This window comes from Apteryx rowi, unplaced genomic scaffold, assembly GCF_003343035.1.
Source record: "Apteryx rowi isolate R43461 unplaced genomic scaffold, aptRow1 scaffold_98, whole genome shotgun sequence".
Classification (NCBI taxonomy): Eukaryota; Metazoa; Chordata; class Aves; order Apterygiformes; family Apterygidae; genus Apteryx; species Apteryx rowi.
The window spans coordinates 1931927-1948906 of NW_020451293.1; the positions used below are offsets into that span (position 1 = coordinate 1931927).

A 16980-nucleotide genomic window follows, 5' to 3' on the forward strand; every position below is an offset into this window, starting at 1 on the left:
GGGCCGTGCGGAGGCGCCGCTCGGCGCTCACCGCCGGGTCGCTGCCCGCGGCGAGCGGCGGCTCGGGGGCCTCCCCGGCCTTCGGTTGAGCCCCGGCGGCTCCCCCCGGCCGGCCCGAGCGACCAGCCTTCCCGTGAAAGGTGCCTCCGCGCCGGCGGCGCGCTGCAGTGCGCGGCCCTGTAAGATCTGTCATAAGCAGTGTGTTTTTCTGGGTAGATAAAGGCTTTATGTTTTTCTGGGTAAGTAAGGTCTCAACGTCTTTCCTTCCAGTTGTGTAAGGGGATATTGATGCTGAAGTGGAGTGTTGCTCCTGTACCTGYCTCTGCAGACAACACAAGTTTGTTCCTGTTTTTTGTGCTTGCCCTGGCTAACCAACATGTAGTTTCAGGTTTATTTTGTAAAAGAGGAAATCCAGGAAACTGAATAACTACTTGCTTTCAGCTGGCCTCAAAAATATTCTAGCTGTAAAAATATATGATTTTTTGGGGACAGATATTTAAAGCAATATAAAGAACTTGTTCTGTAGTAACTCAGCCAATTCAGATTTGTGTTAGAGGTTGTAGTGGGAAGTTGAATAAATAAGGACCTCAGAGCTTCACTCAAGTGTGATACCAAAACATGATTTTATTCTCAGTAGATGTGAAGATTTTTGATAGGATTGTGGCATACTTTGTTCTGCAAGTGAACTGTCAGTGTTGACAGTTATGTTGCCATCGTTACCCTTCAGCATTAACTTTGGCATAGTTGCTTCTGGCTGTCAACAGATTTAGCCAAATAGCTGCCTTGTATTTCATCTATTTAAAGAGTACCTCTCTGATGAGAGGCATTTTTAAAAAGTAAAGAATTTTTTGTGTTAAAACATAAATACGGAAAGAACATACAAATTTGTTGATCTGCTTGCCATGTATTTAATTAGATGCTGGTTCCTGAGTTCATAATTTTTCATTATGTAGTTAGATTATTACTGTAGACTTGTCATCTATGTTGTCTCCTCAGCCATACTAAAAATCATGTTTAAGAACAATACGAAACTTGATTATTTAAGCTAGGCCAGAGTGTAGTTATTAGAATTTGAGTTGCCCCTGTGTATGTGGATGCACAAACTCTCTTGCCCACATCTGAATTTAAATACACAGTTCTTCAACAAAGTTGATTAAAATTGATTTTATTTTTTTTTTATTAAGCTTTTTTTTTTTTAAATGTGGCTCTTTCATTTACCTTTTACATTCTTAAGGTATGGGTTTTGCACTTGTTCTCCAAGTAACCAAGCTGTCAATAGGCTTTCAGATTTTACAAATAGATTTATTTTCACCTAAGAGGTTTCACACTTTAAAATGCTTATCTGTACTGAGGTCAGCGTGTTCAGAACCTCATAATCCTTTTTATGAACATAATACAAAATCAGTAAGTGAATGACTTGTGCTGTTCTTGCAGTCAGTATGACGCTCAAATATGTAGAGGAACAAAAGGTTCAAGCTGAATTGCTTGAACTAGACTATCTCTTATCAAGGTTTGCAGTTAGAGGTCAGCAAGACTCATGTTTTTTAGCTGTTTAGAGCCTACGTACTAAGGTGTATGACTGCTACTGAAGTGAGATTTCAAAAATGTATGAGCACCGCTAAGTATCTGGATCTGAGTGCTTCTTTGGGTTTCTCTTTTTTGTCAGATTTTTACATTTTATGTTCAGAAAAATAAAAAGTTCACAGCAATGTTGCTAAGGTATTGGAATTTAAAATAGTGTTTAATGTTAAAGCTGTAGTGTGTGCACCACTAGGTGCTGAAACACATGTGGATTTTCAGTGGACATGTTCACAGTTAGTGAATGAATAAGGTTATAAATGTTTGTCTTCCAAAGCCAGAGCCTCCCTAGGTTTTGCTTATATCAGTTCTGTTGAATCTAAATGTGATATTCTGACAGTAGTGGTTTTTGGTTAAGCAATGAAAAAAACCTTTTTTTTCCTATTAGGTATTATAATTGACACAGGTAGGGCTGTATCTCTTCAAAAATTATTTTACAAAAAACACATGGATTTAAATACAAAATGAGATAGCTGCACCCTGTTGTATTAGTTCCTAGAAAACATCTTGAAATTGAATTTGTTCACCAGGTTGTCCAAGGGAAATAGTGAGGTTCAGAGTTGTTCTCATAGGCCCCCTCTCCAACAGGTTAGGTGCATTTCTGATGGTTAAAGTTTAGTTCATATAGTTTATGATCTTGTCCTTTTTCTTGAGCTCTTTGCTTTGATTTTAAATCTTTTAAAAGTGAGCACAGTTGCAATTGGTTTTGATTCTTGTATTTAAAAATGTTATCCACCTGCCTAATGTTCTATCCATATATATTTTACAACCAGTATGTGTTACTATGAGAACTGTGGAAGTAGACAATTCTGAGGTGGATTTTGTTGCTGCTTTCTCTTCCGTGCCATCTAGAATGGTCAAATTCCTTTGAAAAGCTGGGTAGGAGGAAATCAGCCTTTGGATATAGGTAATAAACCTTGCAAAAACATTTACTTCCATTTCTGTGCAACTTTAGAAGGGGTGGCACTTTTATTTTCAACTTTGTTTCAGGAAAATAGCTGTGTATCAGCACCTGTTATCTAGATCTGTAACTTGCTTTAAGTGAGCTCTGGGTTTTAGGGAGAGCTGAGATTTTTTTTTTTCCACTTGGTTTTGGGATAGCACTGTATGTCTGGCAGGGCAATGTGAGCAATGTATGTGTGATCTTCCTGACTGGAGTTTTGTTGACCTGTTGCAGTTACTGCTGGAGCAACCTTTCTTATTTTCTAGCTGAAATAATTAAGAGTTGTTAGGGGAAGTCAACTATTCTTCAGATTACAGAACAGCCTGTGCAGACCTTATACAAGCTTTGGGGGTCACAAAGCACATTTTTCATCTCTTGGGTATAGAATGAAGGTGGAGATGGCTGAAGTGTTTCAATGCAGTTACCACTGCAGCACTCGCGTTCTGAGGCCCAAAGCAGATTTGGCTGAATGTTGTTTATCTGTAATGTTCAAAAGCTCAGAAATGCTGCTGGCAAGTGTTATTGAGTTAATGAAAAAGGGAATGAACCTTTATGAGCTTGTAATAGTTTTCTTTTCCAAAGGGTGTGTGTGTGTGTGTGTGTGTGTGTGTGAGCAATCTTGATATTTTTTGTTGCCTGCATTCAGACAGTGTTGGGTTTTTTTTCCTAAAGTGATTTATGCTTTTGCATCAAATTTCCCAGTCTAGTTTTGTGATGAATGGATAATGAATGCTCTAAATAAATGACAAGTAATTACCATTATCCATTTTAAAAAACATCATCTTTTTCTTTATGCTTATGCAGGTTTTTTGTTAGCATATGCTCATTTTATACAGTGCTTATTAAAATGGTGTTCTTCAGACTGGGTGTCTTGTAGCTGCAGGTTTATTTTTTTTTCTATAGTCTTTGGGTTGATGATTTTTGTGCAGTTTCTGCCAGCTTCATCTTCAGCTGGATGATCTTCATTTCTTGTCTTGCATTTAGCTAACCAGGCACAATACATTAAATTCAAAAGCACCTATGAGGCAGGAGGTAGAGCCATGGTGGTGTTCATTCACTCCCTGATTTGAGAAGGGGTTTTAATTGAGTGTTGGATACCTCTAGCTTGCTTAAATAGTGGTGGGTTTGTTTGTTTGGTTGGTTGGTTTTTTTCCTTTTAGAAACCTCGGCTATAAATGCTTGTGTAATCTATGTTGAACTGCGAGTCCCTTTACAGTCTCTCCTTTGACTATATATATTTCAGGAGCTGATGTGAAAGTCATTGCCTTAAACGTGACATTGCTGTATTTAACACTGTTTTGCAAAGTTCTTTCTCTGATTTACTTATGACAAATGGATATTTAACCTCATGGCAAGATGGATATTGGCCATGTTATGGGTAATGAGATACTGGACATTTTTGTGCATTTTTGGATGTGAATAGATTTCTTTTGCTTTTGTTTCTCTACTTCCCGCTTCCCTGTCTCTCAGTACGAGGCCTACTTGTAAGTGAGGATTGGGTGTTGCTTCCTCCAGATTTGCTCAGTGTCTTTCAATAAAGTTACATCTCTTCACAGCCATCCCAGCCTGTCAGGCTGGAGACTAAGGGCATGGCAGTATTTTGAGACAGATTATGTTGTAGTTTGATTTGTTAATATTTCTAGTAGATTTTTATCAGACTGGAACAAAAAATGACATCTGGGTAATTTAGAGGCTTAAACACAACCTACGTGAGAGTTCCCTTCATTAAATGGTACCTTAACAAGACACCTCTTACTGTAGGGGGGGCCCACATTTGAAGATGGGGAAATAAACCTTTGTCAGCTGCTGGCTTGCAACTAAAAACTGATAAACCTGATGTAATTGCTTCAGTGCTCCTTCCTGCGATGATCGAGCCACTGCCTGTTCATGGAAACCTTCAACAAGTGGTGATACGGAGACCCTCTCCCTTCCCCGACTGCTGCTGTTTGGGTGCTCCTTCCAGTGCCAGCAGCTGCACGATGCCTTCCTCTGCCTCCCCAGCAGTGTGAAGCTAATACGGTTCTTCTCACTTTCACTGCTGTCTGGAGGGTGTTAAACTGGAATAATGATGGTGATCATAATCTTGCTGCCCTGGTTTTGTTGTTTCTTAAGTAAATCCCTGAGCAGTAGCAAACGGGACTAACTCAGGTCAGCTTGTGGTCAGGTATTCAGAATTCAGGTAGAATTTTAAATGGCTTTAATTCTGAACACACTTGTAGCTAGGGTTACTTCCAATCAGCGCGTGTTCTTTTTATTCCTCAGACAAAGGACCAGAAAGAAATTTTCAGTTTTTAAAGTGAAATTCAGCAGTATTTTGTTGCTTAGTTTTCTCTCTCATTCTTTGTTGCTGTATATTTACTTGCCTCTTCCAAGTGGCTTTTAATCTTTGATTTAGATTATTTGAATGAATCCATCAAAATTATGTGGGATTTGTTGCTAATCGTCTTGCTTTTTTGTTTGTTTATTGCCTCTGCCTCAGGCTAAGCCATGACTTCAGGATCTGGGCATGTGGACTCCAAAGCTGAGCTCACTGCTTTGCTTGAGCAATGGGAGAAAGAACATGGCAGTGGGCAAGACATGGTCCCAATCCTCACCAGGTAAGTTCCAGTAAATAAATTCTGAAATTCAAAAATCTGAAGTTGCTTGAGAGCTGCTTTTACTCTGTTTTTGCTTGAAGTTTTTAAGTAGCTGATTAGCTGTTGGTAATTTGTATTCTTTGGTCTGAAAGTTGTGCAGTGAGTGTAGTATTTAAATACATATAATTTTGGTAAGAACTTTATACTGCAAAGCTCTTAGGCAGACTGTCTCTGAAACATAAATTTAGTACTCTGAAATAACAGAAGTCAGGGAGAATCATTAAATAGTTGAGATAAGTTTGATATCTTCGCCTGAAACTTGAAAAATGTTGTTCAAGAAGGAAAGCTATGAGAATGTTGTTTCACCAGAGTGGTATTGTGGGTTGGTTTGTTCTTGTAATAACATTGGTCAGATTGTATGAAAGGATGAGAGAGACTCAATAGAATGAATTCAAGGGATCATATAGAGAAAATTTTACTCAAGCTTATTGTGTATGCCTAAAGGGAGGTGTTAAAACTCAAAAAAAAAAAAATTTTTTTTAACCAGTCATCGATTGACTGGCATTGTCATGTTGTATGTGTGAGGGAAAACATCCCCTAGGCCAATAAATTATGTTTTGGGAGATGTGTTGGTGGGTAGCAGCAGCATTATTGATAAGACATCCTCTACTACAAGAAGAACATTCAGAATATCAGTTACATTTGTGGCTTTCTGAGCCAAGCCTCTCTTGGGTAAACTGATGATATTCTTGCTTTAAGGGGAATTTCACAGAAAATCCACCCAATTCCTCCTCCTACCTCAAGGTAGGCCACAGGTCTGCCAACAGTATATACAGAAGGTTTTAACGTGTTTGCTGGTAGTTTAAGAACAACCCAGGCTTCTGTACCACACTGTTCTGCGTTGTTGGGTGAGGCACCTCGGTGCTCAGATCCTGAGCTGACCCTCGATGGGAACGGCACCAGACTGGTGGAGCTTCTTTGCACAGATCTGTGCCATGCCTCACCTAGTCAGTAAAACTTTTGTGCTGTTTTTACTACTTTTCTTAAAGAATAAGAGGGAGCACAGAAGAGGGAGATGAGCAGCAAAATGCCAATCCGAAGCCCTTAAAAATGAGCAGGTTTCCTGAAAAACATGAGACGTGTTTTAGTGTATCTTTGTGTATTTGTTGTCTGATTTGTGCCCTGAAAGAATTGTATGTGCTGCTTCCAGACTTCTTATTGCAGGCATGAGTGCCAGAAAGTTTCTGTGTTCTAAGAAATTTGAATTTAAAATTAAAGATGTATTTTCTTGTGTGTATAGCATTTTGGCACTTGTTGCTGCTCAGCTCTTCGAGTTCCCTCCATTATTTGTGCCCAAGCAAGTTTGATAGCCCTCCTTTGGATCCCCAAGGTTTCTGTGCAGCAGGCAGATTGAAACGGATGAGGAAAGCTTGGGTATTTTGGCTTTAGTGGAGATTGATTTAAGGTAGAGAGCAGGGGGATTTGCTGGCTCTGGAAGATGCTGGATTTCCATTGTTTCAGGTATCGGTGAAAGCCATGCTTCTGTTTGGAGTACAGGATTTCAGAAATAGCCTTGGTTTAAAAGACTCTGTTGGAAGAGATATTACAAGTGCTTACCAACTCCAGCTTTTGTTAGCTGATGTGCTGAGGCAGCATAGTGCTCTTGCACGTTGTTTTAGACTTAATACAGAGGAAGCTGTGGTCACACTTGTTGGTGAGTGACATTTTTCTACTTCCTCCTGCCCTCTGAGCAAGTGAGAGAAAACTTCCTTGTGTGGAGGGGAGTCCATTAAACATGATGCTGAGGCAGCATGTGCGAGAGTGCAGTAGTGAGTGTTTCAACGATAGTAGGTCGGTAACAACCACAGGGTGACTTACAGGCCACAGGTGACTTGTCAGTTCCAAAGTGAGTTTTCTGGATTAACTAATAAATTAGTTTTCTGGACTATCAGAAGGTATGAACGTAAGAAAACAGTGTCAGCAAATGACAATACATAATATTATATGGTTTTCAAAGAAATCGTAGATGAAATCCTTCAAAAGCATTAGTTCATAGTCTGGGTGCAACTAGTGTTGAAACATGCTGGCAAATCCTGGGAGCCAGATCCTTCGTGGGGTCCTGAGAGCCTTTTAAATAAAGGGAATAAATCAGCACCTCAACATCATTCCTTCTGGCTTCATCTCCACAAGTCAAACATGGCATATAGTGTGCCAATATCTGGACTGCTTTAAATTATGCTGTCTAGATCAGTGGGGATGTAGCAAAGTTGAGAGATACTTGTATGTAGCCCACTGCCCCTTCTTTCCCCACCCCCAGGGTGAGCTCAGTTTGTAGCAAGTGAAAATGAGGAGAATCTGATTAACTTTTTGAAGATGACCTGCAAAGGCAGTTGTAAAGAGATGGGCAAGAAATAAGACAAAAGCAAGAGGGAAAGACACCCTCCTGCCTCTGCAACATAAAACTTAGATTTTTGTGTGCATGCAAACTGTGAATGTAACAACATTATGTTGAAACTCTCAACATAATACCAAGGAAGTCTCACAACCTGAGTAAATATTAACTACTTTTGTGAACTGCTTTTTGCTAAAGCCCTTTCAACAAAGCACTTTGCGCATGTAACTGTGTTATGAAAATGGAATGAGCTTTCTTAGTTATTCGGTTCTTCTCTCCCTGCAGTGAAGAGCTGACAAACCATCTAGATAGATTCATCCAAGACACTTCTCAAACAAAAAGGGCTGAAAAGACTTAACACTTGAACTGTTGAGGGGGAAAGGAGTTTTGTTGTTGTTGTTTTTGTTTTTGTGGTTTTTTTTTAATTGTATTGAGGTTGTGGGCTTGGTAAGAATCTTCTTGAAGCCACCTTTGTATGTTTTAATGAAGAGAAGGGTAATATAAGCAAGTTTGATTTTCCCCTCCACCCGCATTTTGAAAGTCAGTTTTAAAGCAGCAGTGTGTGTGTTTTGTGTATTTATTTATTTATGTCGGCCAAATGATTGTGCCTACTTGTCTCAAAAAACTGTAATCAGCGATTCGTGTGCCTGTCTCATCTAGGCTGAGATAATGTTGTTGTCCCTGGGACCAGTCAGCAGCTTCAACTGGCACGCTGTTTGGCTGCCTACCTAAACAGGATGGACCGATAAGAATGTTACACTTGCTTTCCAGGCTGCTTGTCAGTCCTTTCTGGCAGACTTTCAAAATGCTGATTATCACCTAAAAAGACCTGATAAGTCTGGGGTTCAACTTCTCAACTCCCCATTTGTCCCAGCTGTCTGTCAGCAGGCACCCCTCAAGCTATTAGTTCCTTCGGGGGGGGGGGGAAGAGGAGCTGGCAATGGCATACTTAAGTAACTTGCTTTTGCCAGAAATCTGTGAGAGCTCAAGCTGTGCCACCTGTTAGCAAGAGACACAATTTGCATCTCTTCAGATTCAGGCTTACTGAAAGTAAATATTAGAACCCCACAGGATAAACAGTTTACTGAAAGTTAATTGTCAGATCAGAGAAAAGCGCGGAAGTACCCTTCTTGTTCCCAATAAGGTAATTTGCTGTTGCTACATTCTGGGCAGGCTTTATAACATCATCCTTTGGCACACACTGGCAAATCAGTGTAGTTCACAAAGGCAAGACTAAGTACATTTTTGCCTCTAATCATTCCTGGCAGCACAGGATATTTTCTGGAAGGTAACAGGAATGGAGCAGAAGTCACTGGCATTCTGCAAGGGAAATCTGTAAGTGAAAGAAATATTTTTCCAGGAATTCCTGCAGCCTTCCCGCAATTTTCCCACCCTGATAATAAACTGTAGTCAGTTCACTAGCCCTGAGGTATGAAGACCTTCTATTAAACTGCTGTGCTGACAATAGGTTCTGCACCCCACTCTAGACTTCAGGAGAGGGGAGGGAATGATGTTTTATACCAAGGGAATAAGATGAATTTGGTAATGCTTTTTAAATCCCAGTCTTTATTTCACCTCAAACATTACGTACTTCTGCTGGAAAGCTTCTTGAAGAAAGACAGTGCATGTCTATAGGAGTATTTATTGTTTGACCGTGAGATACTCTCCTGTTCTTCATTTCTTTTAAATAGAAATAATTCATTCCTGTATAGCTTATTCTAAGTAAATCAGAGCATAGGATTTCTTGTATCTGCTGAGGCTGCTTCTCAATTTAGGGGAAGGCTTAACTTTAAAACAGCCTCTGATAGTTTGCTGATACAGAGGAGCATTTAAAGTATTTGAAGGTCTACGAATGGGTAGCCAGCTGAGTTTCTCCTTGGCCTAGCTGTTACAAAAGCTGACACGCCTGGTAAAAATTTGAGCTTGGATGGAGTTGAAGGGATACAACTAGAACAAAATCATTGAGTTTGAGCAGGTGCCCCTGCACAGACTGAATAGGAAGGAGGACTAAGTCACCCGTTCAGGACTTACCCTACTGCAAAAGAGAGAGACTATGTGATGGTCTTTTTCTTCTTTCCTTTTATTTTTTAGGATAACACAAGCCCCCCATGCCTTATGTCTTCTGTAAAAAGAACCCCATTAGTAAAAGCGGAGGCAGTCATACTGCTTCACTGGTAGTGCCTTCTCCAACTGTTAGGCAGGTTTAAAAAAAAAAAAAGTGCAATATTGGGAGTTTCTTACAGGATGCGTCGTAGAACATCACTAGGACTCTAATGTGAGTAAATGAAAGGTATTGGCCCATCTGTATTATATCTCAGTAGAGCTTTCTAAAGTAGTGAGAGATTTCTGGCAGGATAAGCTTTGTTTTCATTCTCTTTAGAACCGAATGAAGTAGGATGGAATTACCTATTTCCTAGGAGGAAAACTTACTGTATTCGCTGCTTCCCCTCTTGGAGTTTTGGCAGCCAGCCTCCTGCAGAGCAGTACGCTTGTGCATCGCCAGGATGTTGATATGGGCTGAGTGTGTTTGGGGTGGGTTGGAATGAGGTATAAAAGACAAGTCTCTTTTTCCTCGTTCTTCTTTAGCGGACAGTCTGAAATCCTCTGATAGCACTGAACACAGTTCAGAGGAGAGTGATGAGCTGTTTTATAGTATATTGACAAACTGAGGAGCTGTCTACGAGGACAAGACTGAGTGTGGATTCTGCTCATTTTCTATTATTCTTTCTGTAGAATGTCTGAGCTGATTGAGAAGGAGACTGAAGAGTACCGCAAAGGAGATCCAGACCCATTTGATGACCGACATCCAGGTAAGATTTGCTGAATGTCTTTGGCAGCCTCAGCTCTATCTCAGCTGGTACCTGGTTAACTCATATTTAAAAGTAAGCAAAATCTAGCCTGAACGTGTTCTGCTGCTTATCAAGGTCTGATACTGCTTTCAAACTGGGGAATTGTGTTCTGTAGTGTTGATATCTGACAGTTTTGAAGTTTGTTTTCAACATTTTGAGGCTCTGGGTAGACTTTTGGAGGAGTATTTCAGAGGTTGATTTAGGAAATAAGGGTATGATTATGTTAACAAGTTAATGTGAAATACCGGGTCTGAGGTGGACAGAGAGGGTAGTCCATCTCAAATTATCTTGAATTGCCTTGAATTTGCCGTTGGGTAAGTGTAGTGCTTTGGGATGTTTTTTTTGTTGTTTTGTTTTTTTGGGGGGATTTTTTGGGAGGTGATTTATTTCCGAATTACTGGAGACGGTTTGACTTACATCCACATCTTCACTGTCCACAGAAATGACAGTTCAACACTCTTGGGCTGACAAGATCTGTTATGCTTTGATTAGTAGGGCATTATTTTACAGAGGTAATGCCTACTAGAAGAAATATTAACTCAGTTACTGATTTTTAAAATTTCTCCTGTAATTTTCCTTCTGAGAAAGGTTCTGCTAACTAGAATATTGCACAATTGATTTGAGGATAGCAATTCAGTATCAATCTTGAAGTCTTGAGGTAGCTAGGTGAGTCTTTTCCTGTTTCTCCTGCAGGTCGAGCAGACCCAGAGTGCATGCTTGGTCACTTGCTAAGGATACTTTTCAAGAATGATGATTTCATGAATGCGGTAGGTTTGCCCTGAGAACTGCACCTGACAATCCCTGCCACCTTCTCATGATTTCTGTCTACTTTGTGCTTATTTAATATTAATTTTGCTGGTGTTGGGACTATTTCTTTCGTAACAGTGTTTCTTAAATTGGATTTAAACTGTGACTTGCTTGCCACTGTTAAAGTGACTCAAGGAAGGGGGTGTTTATTAGCTGTTCAGGAGCGCTGGAATATTTATAGTAATAATTGAATTAGTTCTTCTCAAAGTTTATCACTCTAAAGAAATTACTGCTCCTCTAATACAAATTTAAAAGCATAATTAACTTTCATAATGGGAATTAATACCACTAATTCCAATGACTAGAGTCTCTACCTTTAAATACTTGGAAATGCTGGGCTGCCTGTAAGAGCAGAGGAGTATAATAGTTCTTGGAGACTTAGGGAGAGGATTAGGAGGCAAAAGTCTCGCTTTCCTCTTGCCTTGCTACACTTGTAACACCAGTTTATTGCTAGAACTTTTGTTACCCTTGTCTCCCTAAAATATCTGTATCGATATATATTGCTGTAGGGATTCTGCCGGATTGCTTGCATATAGCTTTCTGTCTTAGACTGTAAGTGATAAGCAAAAGTAGATGCCACTGAAGAAGTGCATATTTTTTCAGCTATTCCATTTTTCTGTTCAGACTTCAGTTGTATTTTTATGCATTTGGCTTTACAAATCAGTTCAAGATGGATATTCAGTCAGTGAACAGCAGATTGGAAGGAAATTCTGTTTCTCTGAGAAGTTATTTCAACTTCTGAGGCATTCAGGAGAGCAGGTTAACACACTTCTTGCCTGTAGATCCAGGGCTTACATATATTTTTCATTTTATTATTTTACTGCTGCGGAGTTGTAAGGATTTCACTGCTTTGGTTTTGGTCAGAGATGAATTTCAAACCAATGCTGTTCCTGATCTTCTCTAGCTAGTGAATGCTTATGTGATGACAAGCAGAGAACCTCCACTAAACACTGCTGCCTGCCGACTTCTTCTGGACATCATGCCGGGACTGGAAACTGCTGTTGTCTTTCAGGAAAAGGTATCCTTTAGACTAAGGCTTGATTCATAAACTTGGCATATTGCATACCCCAACAATTCCTCCAACAGGAGAAATCAGTAAAAAGAAAGATTGAAGTTCTATCTCTGGGAGATGATCGATTCTGTCTTATTAATGTTTTTTTTTATTTTCTTTAGCTTGTTCGGCTCACCAAATCTTGGGTGGTCCGTAGCTTCTAAGATATAATGGAGACTGATTCATGCAACAGAGGAACTGGAATTTGATGTAATGTTTTGGGAAATGTTATCCTTTGAACTGATATTTTATGGGCCTGGGTATGGAGCAGGCCATACAGAATGCTAAGTCTTGCTGTAGTAGGCTCACCCAGTAATTTTACTCCTAAACCTCAGTTTCCTGTCTGTAAAATTAAGATAATCCTAAATTTGAAAATCAGATGCTGCTTTCATATGAAAGTCCCAAATGAGTTTCTTTACTGTTAAAATTATGAGTATGAGCTCTGAAAACATAAGAGGGAAGAATAATATGCTCCCTATGTGAATTGAATTTAATTTGAGATCTTTGACCTGTCCACAGGTTATGGCTTAGAGATTTTGATCCATAAAAGTTAAAAGCAAAACGATAATTTGCTATTTAGGGAGGATTCGAATATAACTTTTTTTTCTGAGATAAAAAAATCTCTATGTGAATTGAAATTAAATTTTTAAGTCAAATTTTGCATTAAGGTTTTTTTCTTTTTCTTTTAACTAGAGAACCTATGCTGAGTTCCATGCTGTAACTTTGGGTGTTTAGATGTAGGAGATTTTTAGAACAGTTAACCAAATGCACTGTTTTAAGAGTTTATATTATTACAGTCATAAAGAGGCCCTCTGGCGGCCAATGTATTTCACATCTCATTGATTTTTAATGATTTAAGAGCATTTAAATAATAATATGAATTTAAATATATAATAGTCAGTGCTTTAAAAATCTGTGAGCTGAGAGTTCTCATGGAAATATATGCCTGCTCATCATTACTTTTAGCTGATCTTTTATCATGTTGTAACTATACTGGTCCAAACCACGTGCAAGATCCCTGTTAAGCTAATAATGTGTTACATGCTGCTTCAAGGTCCCATAATGATTTAGAGAAAAAAATGGAATCTTCCATTCTTACCCACTGTATTTTAATTGACTACTTTAATTTTAATTTACACTTATCCAGGCTGGTTAAAAAAATGCATGTCAGGCTGCGTTCAAATACTGTCTAATTTGTTACTACTAAAATCATTAACTATATTTAACATGAAGATTTTCATTTGTAACAGTTGATATACTTCCATGCACTTCTCTTTTCTCAAACCATTCTGGATTTGTGACCGTGTTGACAATTGTTCTTTGGGTTCATGAGTAATCATTAATGTACATAGTTCCTCTGGCAACAGCTAGCTTGCTTATTTAAGTCGCTTCTCAATTTGGCCCTAGTATGCTTTGAAGCTTCTAGTGAAATGTAAGAACTTTAGCCAAATTTTATTCTACTTGGTATATATTCAATGCCAGTCCTTTGAAATCTGCTAAATTGCTGGGGAATTACATGAGTGAAACCAGCACTTTGGTTGGTTTGTTTGTTTTTTTTCTGGTGTTGTTTGTTTGGCTAATCAATTTAAACTTGTGTTTTGCCGCTTTCTAGGCAATAATTGCCACTCTGGAAGATTTCTGCAGGTGTGCAAATCTTGATGCCAGGTACCTGATGCCTGGGAATAGTTTTATGCAGCATGCACTGTTAAGTTTTTTTTTTTTTCTTCTTTTTTTTGCTTCCCAAGAGTTTAAAATTTTGATTCATAACTTAATCAGCAGGAAATCCAGCCCAATCATTACTTGAGACAGGAAGAATTGTTACCAACAGATGCTTTCCTTGGGACCAAGGAGGAAAAACTGAAGTATAACTGTTGGAATTACTTTCTTACTTTCCTCATTCTAGGAAGGCATAGTTGAAAACCTCTTTAAGTGGGCGCGAGAGGCTGATCAGCCACTGAGGACGTACGCAACAGGGCTGTTGGGAGGAGCTATGGAAAACCAAGATATTGCTGCAAATTACAGGGATGAGAACTCACAACTGGTAATGATCTACTGATGTGCTTTTCTTCTTTAGAGGACAGATATGTATAACCCTTTTTTTGTTGTTGTTCATGAATTAATATATGGATTTTACAGTCATTCTAGTAATAGCTGTAAGAGTTGGCAGCTCATGCTTTGCGTCTTTTCCCAGCCATGCATTTGCTGATCTTGTGGTATGCAGCCTGATTATTGTTGCCCAGGTTGTGTTTTTAAAAATGCCTGTGGAAACCTAAGAAAGCAAATACTATTCTTTCTTATGGGTCTTATGTTCCTGGCTCCCCTAAAGCTTTTGAAAAATTTGCTTTAAAACCATAATTATTGCATGTGGTGGCTTAGGTACTGGACTGAGACTTTAAAATTAAAGATAAATCAACATGGGACAACTTAATATGAAATTCTGTTTACTTTTATTCTAAACCTTTTGCCAGTTTAGTATTGATTCTTTCTGACTTATATCGGCGATTGAAATGACTTAGAAGCAGGTGGGATAGGCAAATTTGGCTCTCGGGATTCTGTACAGCATGTCAAAACACAGGTGAATCCTTCTCAGTCAAAAGGAGGCTGCGGGCTGATACTTTATTTGTAGTGAAAGTAGTTATAACAAAAAGGGTTGGAGTCTTCTTCTTGCTATTAAACCATTATTTCTGTGGGCCAAATATACACCACAGCATGCTTGATATTTTATGCTAAGGAGTTGGTCGGATGTTAAAAGCAAGAATATGGCCAGTGTGAGTTGCGTGTTCAAGGCAGAAAGTGTTCTCATGCTTGCTTATTTGTATAACAGGTGGCTTTGGTGCTTCGGCGACTGCGAGAGTTACAGGTTACTGAAATGACTACGAAACAAGAAAACAAGCGTCCCAGTCCTCGAAAAGTGCCGTCGGATCCCCTGCTGCCTCTGGATGAAGAGGCTGTGGATATGGATTATGGGGAGATGGCAGTAGATGGAGAGCAAGAGGAAGTTGCTGGGGATATGGAGATCTCCTTTCATCTTGATTCGAGTCACAAGACCAGTAGCAGAGTAAACTCTGCCACGAAACTGGACGATGGGGGCCTGAGAAAAAGCAAATCGGGGAAACAGCATGAAAGAGACGGCTTCCGGAAGGCCAAGCAAAAGCTGGGATTCTCCGCTTCAGAACCGGAGCGGATGTTTGTTGAACTGTCCAACAGCAGCTGGTCAGAAATGTCCCCGTGGGTGATTGGCACTAATTATACACTTTACCCTTTGACTCCTGCCATAGAGCAGAGGCTTATTCTTCAGTACCTGACTCCCTTAGGGGAGTACCAAGAGGTGAGCATATGAAGGTGGGAGGAAGCACTCTGTGCTTGAATTATCCTGGCGAAACTACAAGTGGTATTGCGGTGAAGAATTTGCAGAACTATTACATTGCTCTGATATGACTGAGATCAGTAGGCTTTCCTAAGGTGCTGATGATTTTTTCAAACTGTTTGAAGTCATAAGGGTGTTAGGAATCCAGCAGGCGTGAGGTCTAGTAGCTTGAGCCTGGCACTAGGAGTTCAGTTCCTGGGTTCTGTATACTTCTAGGTTTTGTTTACATGATACGGGGCAAGTCACTTTTTTTTTTTTTTCCCCTGCTTACTCTAGGGGAGTTAGACTCCACATTAAAATTCTGAGGAAATATGAAACTGAAATGCTAAATGAAATGGCTTGTGTAACCTCAGCAGTAGTTCTGATAAGAACTGGCAGTGCCCACGTTACACAGATTCTTTTGAGAGCTGTTGTTATGAATATGGACAAAATAGTTGGGCTGTATCAGATTTACCAAAGAGCGTTTCCTTTTCCCTGTGTTACCATAAACCTCAATTTAGCCCAGGTCTGCAGACCACCTGTATCTCTGCTTAATCGTTTTTCTAGCTGGATGTATTTGAATTGAGATGGAACAAAGCAACAAACACAGTTTTGCTTTGTGATATGCATTTGTGTGTGTGTGTGCACGCGCACTTGTGTGTCCTGCTTCTGAGAGAGCCGAAGAAACATTGTCCCTTAATCCCCTGCATGCTGACTGGATCGCTTCATAGGCCAGCAATAATAGGATATAAAAATAGGAATTAATACTATAAAGCTGTTACACAAAGAATTATGCAAGGGTTTTGGTTTGTTGCCCTGCTCTCCTGTTTTTTTCTGTTCAGTTGTCGGGTAGTTGTCTTTGCACAGATGGAAAGTGGAACCTATCGCCAGGGTGGTATCTGTGTGGACTTGCCATAGCCGCACTTGAAGGAGTGTCTTAAGATTTCCGTGTGGCAGCTGTCATGCACCTTGCTGCAGTCAGCAGATGTATTACAAGAGGTCTGTTAACCTTTATTGCTTCCTATGGATGGAGCTGGTTACCACTGACCTCTCATAACAGGTATCTGCTAATAGGGGAAAATTGGGGGCTTGAGAGAGTAAAAATCAAACCAGACCTTGACCTTCCCATGAAACCTTCAGCTAGCCTCCTAATTAATTTTTTTCAGCTGCTACCCATCTTTATGCAACTCGGATCAAGAGAGCTGATGATGTACTACATCGATTTGAAGCGAACCAATGACGTGCTGCTCACTTTTGAAGCCCTTAAGGTAAACTACTTTAGGAATGCAAAAAAATTTGCTATAAACGTTGTGAAACATTGTGAGTGCGTGTCTGCTGCATGTGTCAAAGGTGAATGCTCACCTCCGCTAGGCCTGTGCATCTTACAGGCTGCCCTGGGATTGGAATTGGCTTTGACTCAACTTGAATGCGTTGGGAT

General features: G+C 39.7%; 1 protein-coding gene across 10 annotated transcripts in view; it reads left to right on the forward strand.

Moving 5' to 3' along the window:
- The first annotated feature begins 148 nt into the window (after window positions 1-148).
- Window positions 149-16980, forward strand: part of DCAF1 (DDB1 and CUL4 associated factor 1) — a 56947-nt gene continuing 40115 nt past the window's right edge. For 5 of the 10 annotated variants that reach the window (XR_003251786.1, XR_003251787.1, XM_026054982.1 and 2 more), the window contains exons 1-8: window positions 150-239; window positions 5001-5118; window positions 10223-10299; window positions 11032-11105; window positions 12050-12163; window positions 14100-14237; window positions 15021-15524; window positions 16709-16810. Coding sequence is in view for 8 of the 10 variants with exons in the window: in XM_026054982.1 (XP_025910767.1) it covers window positions 5009-5118; window positions 10223-10299; window positions 11032-11105; window positions 12050-12163; window positions 14100-14237; window positions 15021-15524; window positions 16709-16810 (1119 nt within the window). In the remaining 2 variants the exon portion in view is untranslated. Of the gene's footprint in view, window positions 240-5000; window positions 5119-10222; window positions 10300-11031; window positions 11106-12049; window positions 12164-14099; window positions 14238-15020; window positions 15525-16708; window positions 16811-16980 lie in introns of all 10 variants that reach the window. The other 5 variants (XM_026054978.1, XM_026054979.1, XM_026054980.1 and 2 more) reach the window with 2 other exon arrangements.